Genomic DNA, 19,069 nt, shown 5'->3' with positions numbered 1-19,069 from the left:
CCAGAGCGGCATTTTCATTAAAGATTGTCAAAAGTAAGTGATCGCTTTTAGCTGGAAATATTAAATGAAAGAATTTAATGAAATGCTATTTCTTTTTGTGAGAATTTGGGGGATTTAGCTGGAAATATAGAGGGAAGGAATTTATCAAAAAGTATTTCTTTTGCGATGGGGTTGTAAGACTAGGTGGGGGGGGGATTTAGGTGGAAATATAGAGGGAAGGAATTTATTGAAATGCTATTTCTTTTTGCTAGAATATGATTGTAAAACAATGGTGGAGGGATTTAGCTGGAAATATAGAGGGGAGGAATTTATTTACATTGAGTATAAAGATTGTATGGTTTGTTGGGGGGGGGGGGGATTTAGCTGGAAATATAGAGGGGAGGAATTTATTTACATTGAGTATAAAGATTGTATAGTTTGTTGGGGGGGGGGATTTAGCTGGAAATATAGAGGGGAGGAATTTATTTACATTGAGTATAAAGATTGTATAGTTTGTTGGGGGGGGGGGTGGTGTGGTGAGCTGGAAATATAGAGGGAATGGAATTTATTTACATTGAGTATAAAGATTGTATAGTTTGTTGTGGGGTGGGGGGGGATTTAGTTGGAAATATAGAGGGGAGGAATTTATTTACATTGAGTATAAAGATTGTATAGTTTGCTGTGGGGGGGGATTTAGTTGGAAACATAGAGGGGAGGAATTTATCGAAAAAAGTGTTTCTTTTTGCGAGATTTTGGGGTTGTATAGTTTGTTGGGGGGGGGGGATTTAGCTGGAAATATAGAGGGGAGGAATTTATGTTTTAGCTGAATATACTAGAGGGTGACCAAGGAAAATTCATTTGAAAATAAAAATGTACTTACATTGCTAATTGCGGCTGCCAAGGCCTCAAGCTCATCAAATTTATCCATTGTTATATCAATTGTGACACAATAGTTTCTGATAAATTAATCGCATTGCATGCCCGTTATATACGAAATATCTAGGTCAAATTGTTATGTAAACAAAGCCCTCTGATTGGCTGAGAAGGGTGATCTAGCTGTTTCCCGGAAACTCGTAACATTTGGCACGGAAACAAATACTATTTTCGGATCATAACATCTGCCTCGAATAACAATAACAACAACATCTGGCTCAAATAACAATAACAAATTCTATTTCGGATCATAGCATCTGCCTCAAACAGGAAAGAAATGTCATTAACTTTGCTTCGAACGACAACAACATCTGGCTCGAATAACAATAACAACATTGACCTTGACATTCGCTGAGAGCGTGTCCAAAACAACAACAATAACATTGACCCCATTAACCACGTGTTCTCCCTAATGACTCTGTTCAAAACAACATTGACCTTGGCATTTTGCCTCGGAAACAATAACAACATTGACATTCGCTAAGAGCATGCCAAAAACACACCTGGTGAAAGAGGTCATTGACCCCATTACGCAATCATTCTCCCTAATGACTCTATGCCCATATATGGTGTTCTCGTAGGAGTTATAGGGTCATCTCTACTAATAACATACGTTTCCAATAGCAATTTCAATGACTACCAAGCTGGCTACTTTCATTTACAAAATCCCTGTTGTTGTTGTTTCAAAGGGAGCAGAAATTAAGATGAGTTGGGATGACGCCCCCTTCCATGCCTTCTGGAGACCAGAACACAATTTGCACTTTACTGAAAACGAAACACATTTTAAAATGTTTTTACTTTTTTAACTTTAATAAATCCTAAATTAATAAGACAGTATAGAATAAATATCAGAATAAATACCATTAAAGTGTTAATCCGCATTAATTTTATTTTGGTTCAATTATCTTTGTTATGATGGTTTTTCGGTGTTATGAGAAATAGGAACATTCAGCTAGAAATAAAAATTGTTTTCAGTGAAGTGCAAATTGTGTTCTGGTCTTCAGAAAACAATGGGGAGGGGGAGGGTGTCGGCCCCATTCATCTTAGTCTCTACTCGTTTTGAGTTTGACTCGGTTATTTATTGTAGTTTCTGTTAGTTTTGGGTATCATTAATTTATTGATTTTTGTTGGTAGTTTTACTCTTCGGGAAGTATTTGACTTTATTTCTGCTAATTTTTAGTTTATTGCAGCTCTTTACTTTTTTTTGGAAAACTTATTTCGTGGAATAAGTTCTTAAAATTAATTTTGACCAAAAAGGAAAGTTGTATTTTGACGTTTGACATGTTTCATTTGATATTCTAAAAATAAATGAATGTAAAAAAGGTTGTTTAATTTTTATATCTTTTACTTTTTCTATTCAAAATAGGCAAATAGCTAATGTTTGTCTAAGTCTATATTGAGGCTTCTGGTCAGGAATAACGCATTCCAACATGTCGTCTGCATGATAGGTGGCTTGAAGTAAAACTTGTATATTTTTTCTTCCTATGAATGATCTCTATTTATATTTGCAATTCAAGATCCTTTTCGCAGATATAAACAGTATCATGGCTTGTTGACATCCTAAATGAGAGGGTCTGTATTCATTCATACTTTTTTGCAAAGTCTTTATTTCTCTTGCAGATGTTGTCTACTGTCCAGGAATTTTTGACGGTTGGGCATGCTGGAACAGCACACCTGCAGGTGTAGTAGCATATCAACGCTGTCCCTTTTATGTTACAGGGTTTACACCTAGAAGTTAGTAGCTTTTTACTATATTTTCTTAATAAAGGCCTACTCAAAATGGGATTTAGCTAACACCAACATTCGGCTGACGCTAAAATTTGGCAATCCTTAAGTCTTAGCTAACACTGTATTTATTCATAACAGGGTTTATGTGCCTAGGTAGTTTGGATTGATTCTGATGGAGAAAGGAATCTGATTAGTGCTCCCTATGCTTAAATTTCTAAACAGTTTTGAATACATTTTGGCAGTTGATATATATATATATATATATATATATATATATATATATATATATATATATATATATATATATATATATATATATATATATATATATATATATATATATATATATATATATATATATATATATATATATATATATATATATATATATATATATATATATATATATATATATATATATATATATATATATATATATATATATATATATATATAAACATATATAGTACCGGGAGTCCGGCGGTCTCGACGTCGTGCCCCGGCATTCGGCACGTGGCTGGCTTTTATGTATGGATTCTCATTGTCGCTTGTCTTCTAACCGCAGATAGTTTGAGACAATTTGCTGTCTTTTCATACTACAGTCTTTTCAAAGATATTTTATTATTAAGATAAGTCTGCAAACCAAGATTAGAATATTAGAAGCTACAGTGATGACAATAGTCAAATATGGCTCTGAAGCATGGGCGCTTCGAAAAGCGGATGAAGATTTGCTAGATGTATTCCATAGAAATTGCTTAAGGATTGTTGTGGGTAACTAGATGACTGACCGTATTTCAAACAATAGGCTATACGATAAATATGGTTCAATACCGCTCTCTGGGGCTATAATGAAAGAAAGGTTGAGATGGCTAGGGCACGTTGTGCGGATGAAAGATGACAGATTGCCGAAGATTGTTCTTTTCGACCAATCGTCTAGGGCTAAACAGAAAGCAGGTCGTCCATGTCTGGGGTGGGAGGACGTCATAAAGAAAGATTTAAAGGAAATGGGAACTTCGTGGGAGGGTGTAAAAAAGGAGGCTTTGAATAACGTTGGATGGAGGAGGAGCGTGCGTAGCTGTGTTGGCCTTAGGTGGCTTGTTGCTGCGGTGAGTTGTTAGTAGTAGTAGTTAAGCAAGTCCGTAGAAAATTTGAGACAATTTGCTCTCTTTTCATACTACAGTCTTTCCAAAAATATTTGAATATTAAAGTAAGTCCGATTTCTAGCAACGATATCTACTAAGCTTAAAACTTTTGGTTTTCTTTTTTAAGGTTTTTGAATTGTTGTAATGTTGTAATCCCTTGTTAAAATATATACAAATGTTTTTGCAATTACTTGTTTTTTGCTATTTACGCTATTTAATGTCTTTTCATACTGCAGTCTTTTCAAAGATAGTTGGTTATTAAAGCAAATCCACAGACAATCTGAGACAATCTGCTCTATTTCATGCTGCAATCTTGAATATTAAAGCGAGTTCGATTTCTAACAACAATGTATACAAAAATACGAAAAGAGGGAACAAAACGATAATAATAACAACAAAAGCAACAACTTCTTAAATAGTATACAAAATAGTACGAAAAGTGGAAACTGAAAGATAGCATACTCAAAGATTACAACAGAAACAATAACTTCTTCGAAAATAGCAATAAAGACAACAACTTTTGAAAGGAGAAAAAAAAAGAAAAAAAAAGAAGAAAGAAATAAATAAAAAGGGAAACAAAAGGGAAAATTAAACAAACAAACTTGCCCACTCGTGCTTTGGAATTGCTGGTTTTGTTTTTTGCCGGCTAATAAGGGTCTGAACAGCTAGATTTGGGTCCGCTAGGTTATAGCGCCGAATCAGAAAACTATTTTTTGTCCAAGGTTGCAATTTTAGTAGGTACTTTTCAAAACTGAAAAATATAGAGCGGATTTTAGACTTTTCACGGTTAGCCAATAAATTCCAGAAAGGGGTCACATATAATATATGTGGCAGAGCGGTAGCGTTGTAAATACTTGCCAGGAGTGGACGGTTAAATCTCAGAGTGGATTTAACGATCAAAGCATAGGAGCTGGATATTCGCCGTTCAAGATGTGAGATCAGGAGGAAACGGGTGTACTGTAATGAGGAACCTATTGGAAGCCCCAGATATACTATTTTATCAACTGGTTTTACTGAACAATCACCTAGTGTGATATTATTAGGAGGGTCATTCTTCCAATTATAAATCAAAACTTCCGACTTTTGGGAGTTAAATCTCAGACCGACTTTCTCGTAGTTGGACTGCAGACATGAGAATATTTCTGAAAGGCGGTTAAGCGTCCGGCTGAGATTCAGGGTATCATCGGCATAGCACACTAGGGAGATGTCAATGGATCTGAGAATCCAGGATGAAGGACAGCTGTCTTGAGGTTCAATAATGTAGTTATTGAAGAAAATGGGGGATAGAACTGCTCCCTGACGGGCACCTTTACGGAATGGTATCAAAGCTGACCGTGGGGCTGGCAGAAGGCCTTTATCGGGAGGGAGCTTGAGTCGCACGCGAAGGCGAGAATAAATATCACGGAAAGCCCGGATGATATTTGAGTTCACTCCTCTTTTAGCTGAGTTTAGCAACATAAGTGCATGAATCAATGAATCAAACACTCTCTGCAGGTCCAAGCCCCCGATTGCTAGACTTTCTCCTGATTTGTTTGCATCAAGGAGTGCATATGCAACGACATGGAGTGCTTCCGCACAACCAATGCCGCGTTAGAAACCGAATTGTCTTGGTGGAATACAACACAGTTTTTCAAACTCATCTACGAATAAAAGTTCAAATAACTTGCAGAAAGTGGTAGCAACCGTGATTGGACGGAAAGAGGAGCATTGCATGGTAACATTTCCTTTTTTAGGAACTGGCGTAAGATCTCCAATTGTGAAAGTGGTTGGGACAATACCCTGAATGAGAATAATCTGCATTAGGAGGGTTACATGACTAATGAGAGCGGGCCCACCACTTTTTAGATGGAGTGCACTGATCCCGTCAATCCCAAAAGAATGTTTAGGCTTTAGGTGAGATATGGCCCTACATACAGCTCCCTCCGTTACAAGATAATCACTCCGAGGACAACTATCTAAGAAGTCGTCCAACTCAGCTTCGTATCTTTCGTTGAGGACTGGGTCAGGAGGCGAAAATTCTGACCCATAATATGCGTACCATTCAGAATCAGGGATAGCAGATGCGGATAAAGACTCATCGCTTTTAGAGGAAAGAAAACGCCAAAGGAGAGAAGGATTAATTTTGGCCCGTGTAGATTCGATATCAATCATGTTTTTTCTGTGAGCTTTTAGCTCCTTTGAGAATTTTCTTTTTGTGAGCAGGCGGAGTGAATTGACTACCCCCGATCGGGGTCGTCCACAAGAAACCCAAATTTGAAGCCAAAATTTAGACTTAGAATGGGTATCCACTAAATCTGGATTTTCATACCAGCCAGGAAGGGTATGATGACGGGGTCTACTTAGAGGGACGGCAGCTTTTTCAGCAAAGCGAAGGGCGTGGCCAATTTCTGCGCAATAAAAGTCAACTGATAGTTGTGTTTCCTCCCTTGAAAGACCAGTTAATCCAGAAAGAAGATGGAAAGGGACACGGATCTTACTAAGGACTCTGGCGGCTTCTTCTTGAAATAAAACAGGGTTAATTTTACGCCAATCACGGCGAGACCTAGGAGGTGTTTTTGAAGTTGTTTGCGTTTGTGTATCTGAGCTGTGGCAAGGAATATCGGCTGAGAACTGTAATGGTAAGTGATCAGACAGCTGAAAATCAAGCACAACCTTGATAGGCGAAATCCTGAGATTTGCGGACGCAACGACGTGATCGAGATCTGATGTGGACATTGAGGTGTGTACATGTGTAAAATTTAAATCTTTGCACTTGAGATCAAACTGGTCTCCAAAAATACTAAGCAACAACGTAGAACGTAAAGACCTGGATAAGAGCGGTTCATTCAAGTCGCAATTGAAGTCACCAACTAGTATGCATTCAAGGCTTAAGGATCTAATACGGTTAATACACTGGCCGAGTTTATCACTAGAATAAGTAAAAGCACGCTCCGAACGCTCATCATGGTAATTTGTAGGCAAATATACATTAATAAAAACAAAGCCCTCAACACGAATCGCCAAAAAACTATCATTGACTTCAAATACACTAGATCTTAGAGTCGAACGAACGAAAGTGGCAATGCCACCGGAGGGTCGTCCTTTTCAACTTAGCTGCTTCGCTGAAACTGAATAAACCGATACTGAACTATTAAAACTAAGAATACTTTTACTGCGGCTTTTGACGAAATGTTCTTGTAAACAGACAACTTCATTTTGCTCAAAAACAACATCTAAGATCGGAATTTTATTCGTGAACGAGCCATTAATGTTCCACGATAAACATTTAACTGCATAAGCTTCAGATGTCATTTCTTTTGTGGATTACTATTTGAGGGTCATTTTACACTGTAACACGTGTGACTGCCGATTTTGCATTCAACGCAGAATGTCGGCTGTCTGCATGGTTCATCTCGCGTAGAACGATGTTCACTTGAGGCTAATCTAGAGCATACAGGTTCAGCCGTACACTGGGAAGCGAGATGACCGATTTTGTGACAGTTATAGCATCGTCTTGGCAAGAACTTAAACGGATTAGCAGGTAGACGCTCGTAGCCGATAATCACCGAAACACTCAGAAATTGTTGGAGCTCACTAAGAGTCTTAAAATACACTTTGAAAGAACGGGATTTTCCGCACTGTTCAGTCGTCGTACTATTCGGGATTAGATTTTTTGTCCTTCACAGTTTATATCCTCAGGGACATTTCGAAGGACAGCTCTGTGCAGGGGTTCTCGAACAGTAATTTTGAGATCGGGCTTGGAAGATTTCGAGTTCTCAATAATTTTCGCTGCTGCAGCTTTCGACCTGACCACTAACTTCCCTTCGTTTGGAGATTTGCAAAGTTCACTAATGTCATTTGTATTTTCACATAAACTGTCTATGAAAGCTTTCCGGTCATTTTGGCCATTGAGCTCATTGGGGGGATTTTTCAAGACGACAGAATAGGTAGAGTTTCTGGGCTTGGACTTTTCAGGTGCACTACAACTGCTTGTGAAAATACTGGTGGCTGGAGTGGACTGGGTGGCCAAAAAATTATCAAGCGTCCGAGAGAGTTCATATACTTTGGCAGTAACTGTTGCAGTCACCGCATCTTCGATGACCGGAACCGAGTAGGGGTTAAAGATGACAAATTTTGGCATGCTCACATTATTTTTCGCAGCTAAAACTAGAATTTTGCATATTTGAATGATATTGTCTGCATCTTTAGAGTAGATAACAAGACGATTCATAATATTCAACTCAGTATGAAGGATTCGCTTTGCCTTTTATAAAATCTATATATATATATATATATATATATATATATATATATATATATATATATATATATATATATATATATATATATATATATATATATATATATATATATATATATATATATATATATATATATATATATTTATTTATATATATATATATATATATATATATATATATATATATATATATATATATATATATATATATATATATATATATATATATATATATATATATTTACTGGTTTGGTAGCAATGCTGCAGGTTGCAGCCAGAATTGAGTTTGAAGAAAGGAAATTTATTCTAAAATGCTACTAGAAGTATAAAAACACAACAGAAGTGCAAAAACAATTTATATGGGGGCTTAACAAGGGACCACCAACGCGAATTACCATAACTGGAATTAGAGATACGTTTTAAGCAGATGGAACTGTTCAGGACGTCCAGTAGAACCCTTCCGGAAGACCACGTACATCGAGAAGCCCCACAAAAGAAGGAAGATAACTGGAAACGTTTTAACTAAGTCCAGGAAACTCTTTGCGACAAGCTCGCCGTGAGGTAGGCATTTCAAAATTATTTGTTCATTGCATCATCGAATGTTGTCAATAAAGAAGCTACATTCCAAGATTAATCCATGCTCTTAATGACGATGGTGCAGACCAAAGAGTACAGAATTGCGAGTGGGACTTGGAACGATGTAATGAAGCTGCACACTTTCCCACACAGATTGTGTGGAGTGAGGAGGCCTTATTCAAATTAAATGGTTCGATTAACAGACACAATTGCACTTACTGAGGACCTCGGAATCCATATGTTATCGTCGTTAATTTACCAGGAATTACAGTGTGTTGTCGGTTATCTTCACAAGGATTAATTAGGCCTTTCTTTTTCGACGCTACTGTGATTGGTCCTAGTTACTTGAGCTTGCGGCAACAGTCGGCCATGCCAAGCATTAGAGAGTACTTTGAACAGGAAAAGTTTTATTTCCAACAAGATAGGCACCTCCACACTACCATCGCGGTGTTGGATGTTTTCTTGGTGGAATCTTGCAAAACAGGTGGACTAGACGGTGCCAAGTGGGGCATGTCATGGACGGTGCCATGACCATGTCATGTCATTTACGCATGTCATGGACGGCACCATAATATGTGCCATCCATAGTTTTGCGTTGTCAGCAGTGTCTGGAGCAGAACGGACATCAGTTTCAGAACTGATTTTTTTTTTAAATAACTGAGTAATGAGCTGCTAAACTGTGTATACATTTTTGGGACACCCTGTGTATCTATATCTAAGGATTAATAATGAAATTTACTACTAAGCTGGGCCCAGCTAAATTAAAAAGGAAGTTCAAATGAATTAGACTTCTAAGCTGGCTCGTGCTAGTAGTTAAATCAAACTATGAATGTTTCTGGTACTTATATTATATTTCAGCATTCGCTAAATATTATTGTTAATAGGCCTTAAGCCAAATTACAAAATATCTGGACCAGAGCCAGTGGCGGATCCAGGGGGACGTCCCTAACGTAGTCTAAAGTACTGTAATTTACCTAATTAATGCAAGTTTGCGTTAAGTAAACTTGCTCCTAACACAAGTTTATCAGATCAAACAATTTTGTCCCACTCCCCCTAAAAAAATCCTGGATCTGCCCCTGACCAGAGTTCGAATTATATGCCGTTAGTAGAGTAGTAAGTACCATTTCTATGGAAGCTATAGGAAACATTTCTATGGAAGCTCTACACCTTTTCAAAGAGAGTCAGTACTCCCTCACATGGTATAAACTACAGTTTCACGTGCACATTGTAAAAAGCGACCAATCCTTTTATACCTATAAAGTGGTCAAACACGTTTTGAAACTATAGTCAGGATTGTATAAGACAATCAGACTGGTTTTTTACTATTGATATCAATTTCACAAGAATATGCAGTACAGTTTCACGTGGACATTGCAAAAAGCGAGCAAACTTATAAAGTGGTCAAACACGTTTTGAGAGTTTAGTCGAGATTCTGTAACACAACCAGACTGGTTTTTGAGGCAACACCCATTTCTTAGGGCCAATCAGAGACAGCGGAGGTTACACTATATACGATAACTTGATTGGTAACTGGATTTGAATAAAAGGAGTGATTTTCATTGCAATTCATATTAGTAAGAGAATTGAATTCAGAGAGAATAGTTTATTTGAGAGGATGTTAGTAGAGAAAATGAGTGGAGCATTTACACTATTGGACATTGATGGTGGAGCCGGCAGCAGCAAAGATATACGAGTACTAAATATGGCTGTGGAAATAACAGGAGGATTTAAACTATGCCTCGAATGGGATGATATGTATGCTAGATATGTAATATCATTAAGCAAATTTAAAATGGAGGAGCAATTATGTTTTGCTGTGAAACTTAATATTGTGCATATAAATAGACTTCAGGCGGCATTAGATGTTCTAGTGAAATATATTGATGAGAACAAAATGCATCAGTGATTATTATTGTTGTAATTATGCTCAATAAAATTGTTTCTAAATAAAGGTATTTTTCTTTCTATAGCAGACTAGCGTATATTTTTTGAGTAGAAAAAAAAATCTGATTAGTCTTAAGTTGGTTGTGAGAGTGTTAGGACTCTAAAAAATGGATAGATTTGAGAAAGAGCGAATCATGGGGAATCTAGTTCTTATGGAAAAATGTTTGATTCTAGATGATGATTTTCTAGAGCTGTCTATTCAAAGGAAGATATTTTCTCAGGGAATGCATGCCGATATAATGAAAACTGATTCTCCGTCATTAGACTATTGCATGAAGCTTTTACGCTGTGGTCCAAATGCATTTACACAATTTATTGATATATTAATCACGACATGGCAAAATGATATTGTGGATATGCTTTTAAACACTAGTTTAGAAATTTAGGGCTTTTTTTTCATGAGAAAGATGTTATTCAAGGATGATTTACTCCTCTCTCTCTCTCTATCCTAGTCAATTTCTTGTTGTTGCTTCCTCAATTTCATTGTGACAGTGAGAGTGTCATCACAAGAAAAAATGTTCCAAACATGTCCACTATGCATGTACACACTGGACAGCTGGTCATCATGTGAGACTTGCACAATGATTGACGGGTATGATGTAAAGTTTAGATTATGCAACCTGTGTAAATTGCATAGAGGATATGCTGTATAAATTAAAGGTTGTAATTCCTGTCGTGAAGAGGTGTGCGACTCTCATCCTAGAGGCTACTTATGCTCCAATTGCCATTATGATAAATGTAATCAATGGGAGAACACATATCCTGGTATGATTGGAAAGAATCCTAAGGGTGATTTTAGATTTTTCTGGGAGGAGGAGCCGGGTCAGCGATTCAACCGTTGGAACACCAAAAGAATTTGGTTTCTACGTCATCGTTGTGAAGACAATGACTACTACGATTATAAGCCCACTGATTTTTATTTTGCTGTGACGAAATGTGATTCGCCACTTGAGGACACTGTTTGTGACATTGCTTCAAATAAGCAAATTGAAACATGTGAATTCTACAGAATGAATGAGAATAGTATCATTGACTATACAAAGAGATATGACAAGAGTGAAGTTACACTCTATTGTAGAAAGTGTGACCCTGACATTGCAGCACATCAGGATCAGTATACTATGAATTCGGATAATCTACCTGTATTAGTTGTTGTTGACAAATACCTATACATAGTATAAGATGAAATCTAAAGAGTAGAAAAGTTGTTTTTATCATGTACATACAATTTTCATTTATTAATAAACAATTTCACATACATTTTTAGAACATATTATTCGTAGGGCACTAAAATCAATATTAAACACGCTTGTAAGTATATTTTCCACTAGATTGTCGTTCAATCGAGGTAAGTCAACGTAGATGTCGAGAAACTGCTTGTAGGTATAGCCACGACATCTGAACAGGAAAAAGAGTAGTGCATGAAAGGCGCATGTCTTAGTCATTAAATCCTGTACTCTTCGTTGATTTTGAATGATAGTTTTCCCACAGCTTTCAATAAAGCTGCTGATGTATGGAGTGTAGAATTTATACGTTAGGCCAAGACGATAAAAAAATTCAATATTCTTCGCTGTTTGAAAGATGCATAGCCAATGGCCATTCTTCAAAGTCGATGGACTGCTATTAACAATGATTAGGGTATTGTTAACACTTGGAATTTTTTCAATGAAGTCCAATGGTATGCAATAGGACTTGTACTGGGACATGTATGGATCCATATTGAATACGTTTATTAATTGGTTTGTGTTCATGGTGCTAGGTCTAGTAGAACACTTCCGTCGGGTGTGATTTCCCAGTAGGTTTCAAAATGACTCAATGATATTAGCGTGATACTGTCAGTCAAAACATCGGCAAATGTGCACTCTAAACATACATTCCCTGTTAGTACTATGCTCATATCCTGAGTTCCCGACAAGTCCAAAACAATTACACCATGATTTTTTGAAAACATTGAATCGGTTATTCCATTTTCAAATAATTGGGAGTCATGATCTAGGGATTGCATGGTCAACTCGTACAGAGTTGTATAGGATTTTTTATCAAACGATAGAGAGTACCGCGTAAGACCAGTCACTTTGCGAACGTGACGATAGTGACCAAAAAAATTTGAGGAATGGGGAGAGTCAGTACAGGACTTCATAGCGCTCCACTCCTTCAAACAGACCACAACTAAGATGTATTGGATTTCTCTATTTATCAATGTCAAATTACTATAGCTACGAAAGCCAGCAATACTGTGAAGTTGGGAGGTGATCGGAGGGGGGACACGAAGTTTAATGTTGTTACCATTGGCTCTTAGCTTTTTCACTGCCAATGCAACAGAGCTCACAATCAGTTGTTTTCGGACGTGGAGAATTGTCGATCTGATAAAAACATTTGCATCGGGTGCTGCAGGAAGTGTTTTTTTCAACATGAAATTCGAGTGGGCCAGTTGCAACTTTATGTCAATCTTGACATGGGGGGGGGGGTAACCATTGGGATATATTGAATGTCTCATTATTTAATTTTCCAACTAAATGATACTCCTGGGTCACTGAAGTAGTCAACTCACCGTCAGTATCATCACCTGATCGATATTCATAGCCCAAGGATTGTCTTCTCAACTCCTTATATGCCATTGTAGTCAGCATCATAAATTGTATGCGACTTACATAGTTGTATAAGTTATTGCTATTGCTCAACTATTCTCCTTTGATGAATACATTAATTTGTTTGAATAGGTTTTTTAGAATACAATTTTCGTAAGACAAACCATCGGCAATAGTTGGGGTTGAGTTGTCTTCTTCTTCACTGCGATATTTAAATCAAGAAATGTTGCTGATCAATCCATGACATAGTCTTCATTGGAAAATATCTGAAAGTGTATATTTTCAGAGAGGGGTTGCTGGGGATAAAACTGTTCATAGTAGCCATACTTGACACTGACATCAACATTTTAGGCATTGAACAGATTCAATGAGGAACTGATTGATGGATATGATTCCTTGTGGGGGAGATAAGTCATCTTAAGAGAAGAAATCCTTCTTTGATCTAACAATCTTTTTCTTTTTCTTCTTCTTCTTATTGGTCTTCGTTGTTTTATTTCTCAAAGTCCTTGTTGATGTCCTTCGCTTCCAACCTGGGTAGAGACTGATGAATGAATGACGCTCACACATCCTTTTCAGTCCTTCCCCATTTTGCCGAGATTTTAATTGCTCACCAACAGCTTTTGCTGAAGATCTAATATTTTCTTTGACACTTTCGTTGAAATTCTTACCCAACCCCCAGTCCTGTACTGTTGAGGCAGCAAAATTTGATGCAGCAGGTACAAGATATTTTCTGGCAAGGCGTAGTGCAGAGCGAAATAGCCTAGCAAACCAGCTAACAAGACCATAGCCAGACATTGTAGTACGCCCCTTGTAGTAGTCCAATCCATTGCCTATTTGACTTGGACTCAGAGCACCAACATAGCAATCGATATCGGGACAGACAAATGGAATTCTGCTATTGTTAATTTTAGATGATGGTGGTGTCGCCGACAATAGGTCGAAAATGACATGTAATCACTGCTAAACCTTTTGTTATTGCTAGAGGATCACCCAATTCACTTCTTAGTTTTAACTGACCGTTCCAATACGAAGTGTTTACAGGAACATACTGAAGATGCTTTATATTATTGTGATGAACATGTTCATGGGTTGTTTTTCGTTCAAGAACTCGTAGGAGGGGGACATTGGGATTACCAACTTTCGATGTTTCCACAAAGGATGCATAAAGAATTATGCAAGAGTCCGAGGCGAAACCAGGTGGATAATCAGCAAAAATAACTTGATCCATCCCGTAAACAGTGCCAGCGTTTTCCCATTGATTATATTCTGTTTAAAGCCAAGAATGTCTCACAGATTATCATTGAGAATAATTATTTCAGTGTCAACAGGTGAGGTAATGTAAATCCTATTGTATTCCAATAAATAATCAAAATAGAATGTACTAGTTCTTCAGTATGAAATTTTTCGATTGATTTTATGACAAAAATCTGTCATATTATCATATCCAATATATTTCAATTTGACATGTGAATATTCGCTAGATTTAAGTGCTTCAACCCATTCATACTCAACACAGAGTGACTAATCGAATGGTATAACTTTTATGTCATACATACGATCCTTTCTCAGGATATCATAGGTATTTTTGAGAATACAGTCGACAAGAGTCACTTCATACGCACCGTCAAATTTGATGGCGGGGGAGAGTTTCGTCCGAAAATCACTTGTTTTATTCGAGTCGTTGTAGAGAGGATCAGAAACGTTGGAAATAAAAGTTACACAGAAATCATTGGGCATTGTCAATATCTTCAACACTGATCCAAGAATCAAAATCAGTGTTGTATCCTAGCCACCGAACAAGTAACTGTTTCCTACCCCTGTGAGTACGAGTCTTTAATATCTTTTCAATTTGATAGATTTCACTATTATTTTTAACTTTTTGCAGTTCATAGTCATAAAAGCCGCCGAGAATCTCTTAATCTTTGGTATCAGGCAAACAATAAGTTATGGGTTTAGTGTCTAGAATTTTTACAACATTAAAAAGTTCCGTGGACCATAAGTAATTACCCTTTTCAAATACATTAGTTGTTCAATTATTTCGAACAATATCACAAACATTAAATTTTTTCTTCTTGACAATTGTTTCATTGGAATATTGTTTAAGAAAAGTATAATTTGTATCATGTTCAGAATAAAGAACTTCTGTTAGGGTTCAATTGGACAATGATCGACGAGGTTGTTGACTGTAAATCAACATGATTTTATCTAAATCCTACATAAAATCAGGTTTGTTTTTCAATTTACAATATCTTGAAATTAAAAAGCTGAATAGCTCTTATCAATCGTTCGACCAATGCAGCCTATATAGGCTATGACTATCATAGAGTAGCGTATTATATTTTGCTAGTACTTTTGCAACATGGGGATTAACAAATTCACTACCGCGACCCATTTGAATTTTCTTATACGAATCCTGTTCGAGAATACTTTCAACAGACTGGGCAACTTCAACACCTCGCTTTGACTGCAATGGAATGGCATATGCATAGCGACTAAAAACACTGATTGCAAGTAGAATGTACTTGTACGGTGTATTTTAACGTCTTTGAATCGCATCTAGAGTCAGGAGATTTCCTTGCATTATATGTAATGGGAAAAAGGCTTTAGTTTTTCGATATTGATTAGCACGAAGTCTATGATTTCTATGCAGAGTGTAACTTGATTCATTTTGTGGATAGTCTTGTACACTTTTAGCGTGAACACCAGTGGCTTTGGAAAGAGTGGTGGGGGAACTTAAACTCCCCACTTCACCAATATTTTCATATACACGTTTCAGAACTTCAATCATTTTGAATTTAAACGTGTAGTGTAACGTCCGCTACCCTCTTGTATACTGGTGGTTGGTGGTTGGTGGTGGTGACGTAGATTTGATACGTCTTCGCTTTTGTCTAGCCATCAGTGGTGTACTGCCCCTCCTTATTGTCAAGTTTCCACTGGGTGTGCTAGTATTTTCCAAAATTGATTTATAGATCTTCTTCTTCTTCTTCATGTTATATTTTAATGGTGTTGAGGCTGCATGTTCATTTAATTTTTTTAGAATTTGCCTATTGCTAATAAGGCTTTTGGGGAAGTTTAATGTATTTAGAAAGTTGTATAGATGAGTACTAGTCCTTTACGATTTGTAACCATATCATAGATTAAATCAAGTAGATTATAGTTCTTGCCTTGAATTATAATCCCCTTCCCACTGCTATCAACTTGAATATGATCTTAACCACTTTCCATGAGATATGTTAGGAGTCGTTTACATTTTTCACCATATGAGTTGGGCATTAGATTTCCAAATTTAGATAAAAATTAATAGAATTACACTGTCTTTAATTGTGTTCCAGCAGCAGCAGCAGAATCCTGAGGAGATGATTCTTTTCGTGATCAATACCACTAGCCTTCGCACGAAAGGGCTTATGTTTGTCCACTTGGCGAAGTGCATCTTGAAGTAAAAGTAGTTTTTTATCATCTTCAATATTCTCGTTGTCAATGAATTTACTCAGATTGTCCTCAAAGTGTTCCACGGGTGAGAGAGCGAGTTCTATTTGGGTCAATTTATAGGGTTTTTGCCATTCTCTAGCGAAAACTGTTTAGATGTCCTGCAATTATTTGTAGTAAAAGTGTAAAAAAGCTACCGCCCGCCTGAAGAAAACGTTTCTTTTTAAAATTCTTTCCTTTGTTTTTAGAGGCCAATGTACGTAAAATGGAATAATGTGGCTTTGCCTGCTGCTTAACTACTTCTGAAAGTTCAACATTAGTCTTGGTCAAATTTAAACTAAGTTGAGGTATTTAATTTAATGAATTCATTTTCAATAAAATGTTGGAATAAGGTTTTCCTAAGTGGGGGTTTTGAAGTGCTTAGAACTGAAAACAGATGTCTATTTTCATGTAGTTTTTTCAGTGTCATGATAGCAACTAATAGGTCTTTTTAGTGTTCACGGGGAGATATACTTTATTTTCATTGTCAAAAATATCTGTGACCACACGCAAATCTTCGGGTTTATTTTGATTAAGATCCAATAGGATGTAACCGTAGGGTTTTATAGTTGACTGATTGTATGCTGAGAGAAGTAATTTAGGTGCCCCAGGGTATATTTGTTTATTGAGAGTTATTAGCGAGATAGAATCACGAAAAACTCGGTAGATGATACAGTAGGTGCAGTTCAATGCAAGTGTTCGCATGCATTTGCTCTGATGAAAGAGGTTGTGTAGAACCAGAGTAATGGAAATCTATTCATGATGAGAGCGGACGGTGAACAATTGCAGCATTTCCTGGTACCATTGTTGAATAGAGTCAGCCACAAAGTCAATAATCAGCCAAGAGTTTGGTTCAATAATGGTGAAAACATCAAGTCCCTGTATGAATTGTATTTGCACCGACCCCGTCGTGCCAATTGCTTTTATTTTATCGTATGACTCCTGCTAAATACTGTAACAATGGTAGATTTTTTTCGGGTTTTCCACAAACATTTTATCACAATTTTTAAATATTTTAGTTAAGAGTGTTGTTTTGCCTGACATTGTCGGGCCACACAGAAACGATCTGAATGGCGTTTTAAATTGATACATGTTTCCTTCAACAGTTCAACCAGACAACTAACTGTAGACTATAGTTGTGTAATGACTAAATAATTTCCCTATTATTACTAGTCTGTTCAAGAATAATAATGAGAAGAAGAAAAAAAATCAATAAAGAATCATATTTCTTGTTTTATTATTAACAGCACTTTACAAATAATACATTACAGGAAAAATACACTTAAGGTTTTTTTTAAATTTATTTATAATAAAAAAACATTTATTTAAAAAAAATGCACTAGAAAAAGCACTTTAATAAATTTACTTTATTTCTAAAAAATTACAGCATTTAATGAAAAAAAATACACTGAATAATATCACTTTTTTACATCATTTTTTTTGTAATTTGAATGCAACATGTATATTTACAAAAAAAATCTGCTCTAAGTAAAAAAAGATAACTTTGGTAGTGGCGGCACGCCCCCCACTGGCGGCCTGACGGGCGCCCCCCGGGCCGAGAGCCCCCTTCCCAGGCCGAGAGCCCCCCAGCCCCAGGCCGAGAGCCCCCCTCCCCCCCAAGGTTTTGAGACATTTATTGGACTTTACTCAAACCGAGACTTTCCCTATGGCTAACACATTCGGCTCGGTCGGAAGTTAAATAGTGTCCCAGGGGGAGGGTAGTCACACCGTCTTGACAAACATAGACCCTATCAGAAATGGTACTCATGGCAATTTTTTCTACATTTACAGTGAAGTTCCTGTAATTCAGTGAACGAATTGCCAGCAATTTTGCTCGTGGATTTGTATTTTCAACAATACAATTCCTAGAGATGTCCATGTCGAAATGCTTATCCACATAGCGCGGGGGTACTCCTTTGCAACGTTTTTTGATTTCCTCGTCGTGTTTCTGTATAAAGTACACCTTTGGACTTACATACATACCACGGGAAATCATGTCGCTTCCCGTTTCTGATTTAAAAAATAAAAGCTGATTTGGCGCCCGACGTTTCACTAGCTCTGGGTAAGGCCCACTCCAATTGGTGTAGCCCATCCGTGAGCTGATAATTTCACCGTGCGCCAAATCATCAATTAGGTTTGGAGTTTTTACTTTTAGAAGTAGAGAATATGTGCTCTGTAGCAGACCTATACTTCCCCTTCTCCGGCCAATGTACCCTAGTCACATTGTAGTAGAATTCCAACATGAGCTTTTTCGAGATCTCCAAGATCGCACTGCCTGCAGCAATATTTTTATTTAATACAATGCTTCTTTTTTTCTATTCAATAGTACCATGTCTGGGCCAATGATTGTAAAGGAAGTGTAATTTGGATCGGCAATAGTTCGAGCACATTGTTTGGGATCGGTCACGACTCCAAAACGATTCGTATTGCGAACACTCTCGTGCATTTTACCAAAAGCCGAATTTAAAATGAGC

At 37.0% G+C, this 19,069-nt stretch overlaps 1 protein-coding gene across 1 annotated transcript in view; it reads left to right on the top strand.

Annotated features, from left to right (window-relative positions):
• Positions 1-1,544: 1,544 nt before the first annotated feature.
• Positions 1,545-19,069, top strand: part of LOC148954007 (parathyroid hormone/parathyroid hormone-related peptide receptor-like) — a 405,761-nt gene continuing 388,236 nt past the window's right edge. The window contains exons 1-2 of the mRNA XM_089086079.1: positions 1,545-1,620; positions 2,533-2,646. Coding sequence (XP_088942205.1) covers positions 1,545-1,620; positions 2,533-2,646 — 190 coding nt within the window. The remainder of the gene's footprint in view (positions 1,621-2,532; positions 2,647-19,069) is intronic.

This window comes from Artemia sp. Qi Xiang Cuo, chromosome 3, assembly GCF_049724085.1.
Source record: "Artemia sp. Qi Xiang Cuo chromosome 3, ASM4972408v1, whole genome shotgun sequence".
Lineage (NCBI taxonomy): Eukaryota > Metazoa > Arthropoda > Branchiopoda > Anostraca > Artemiidae > Artemia > Artemia sp. Qi Xiang Cuo.
This window is presented reverse-complemented; position numbering and strand designations above follow the sequence as displayed.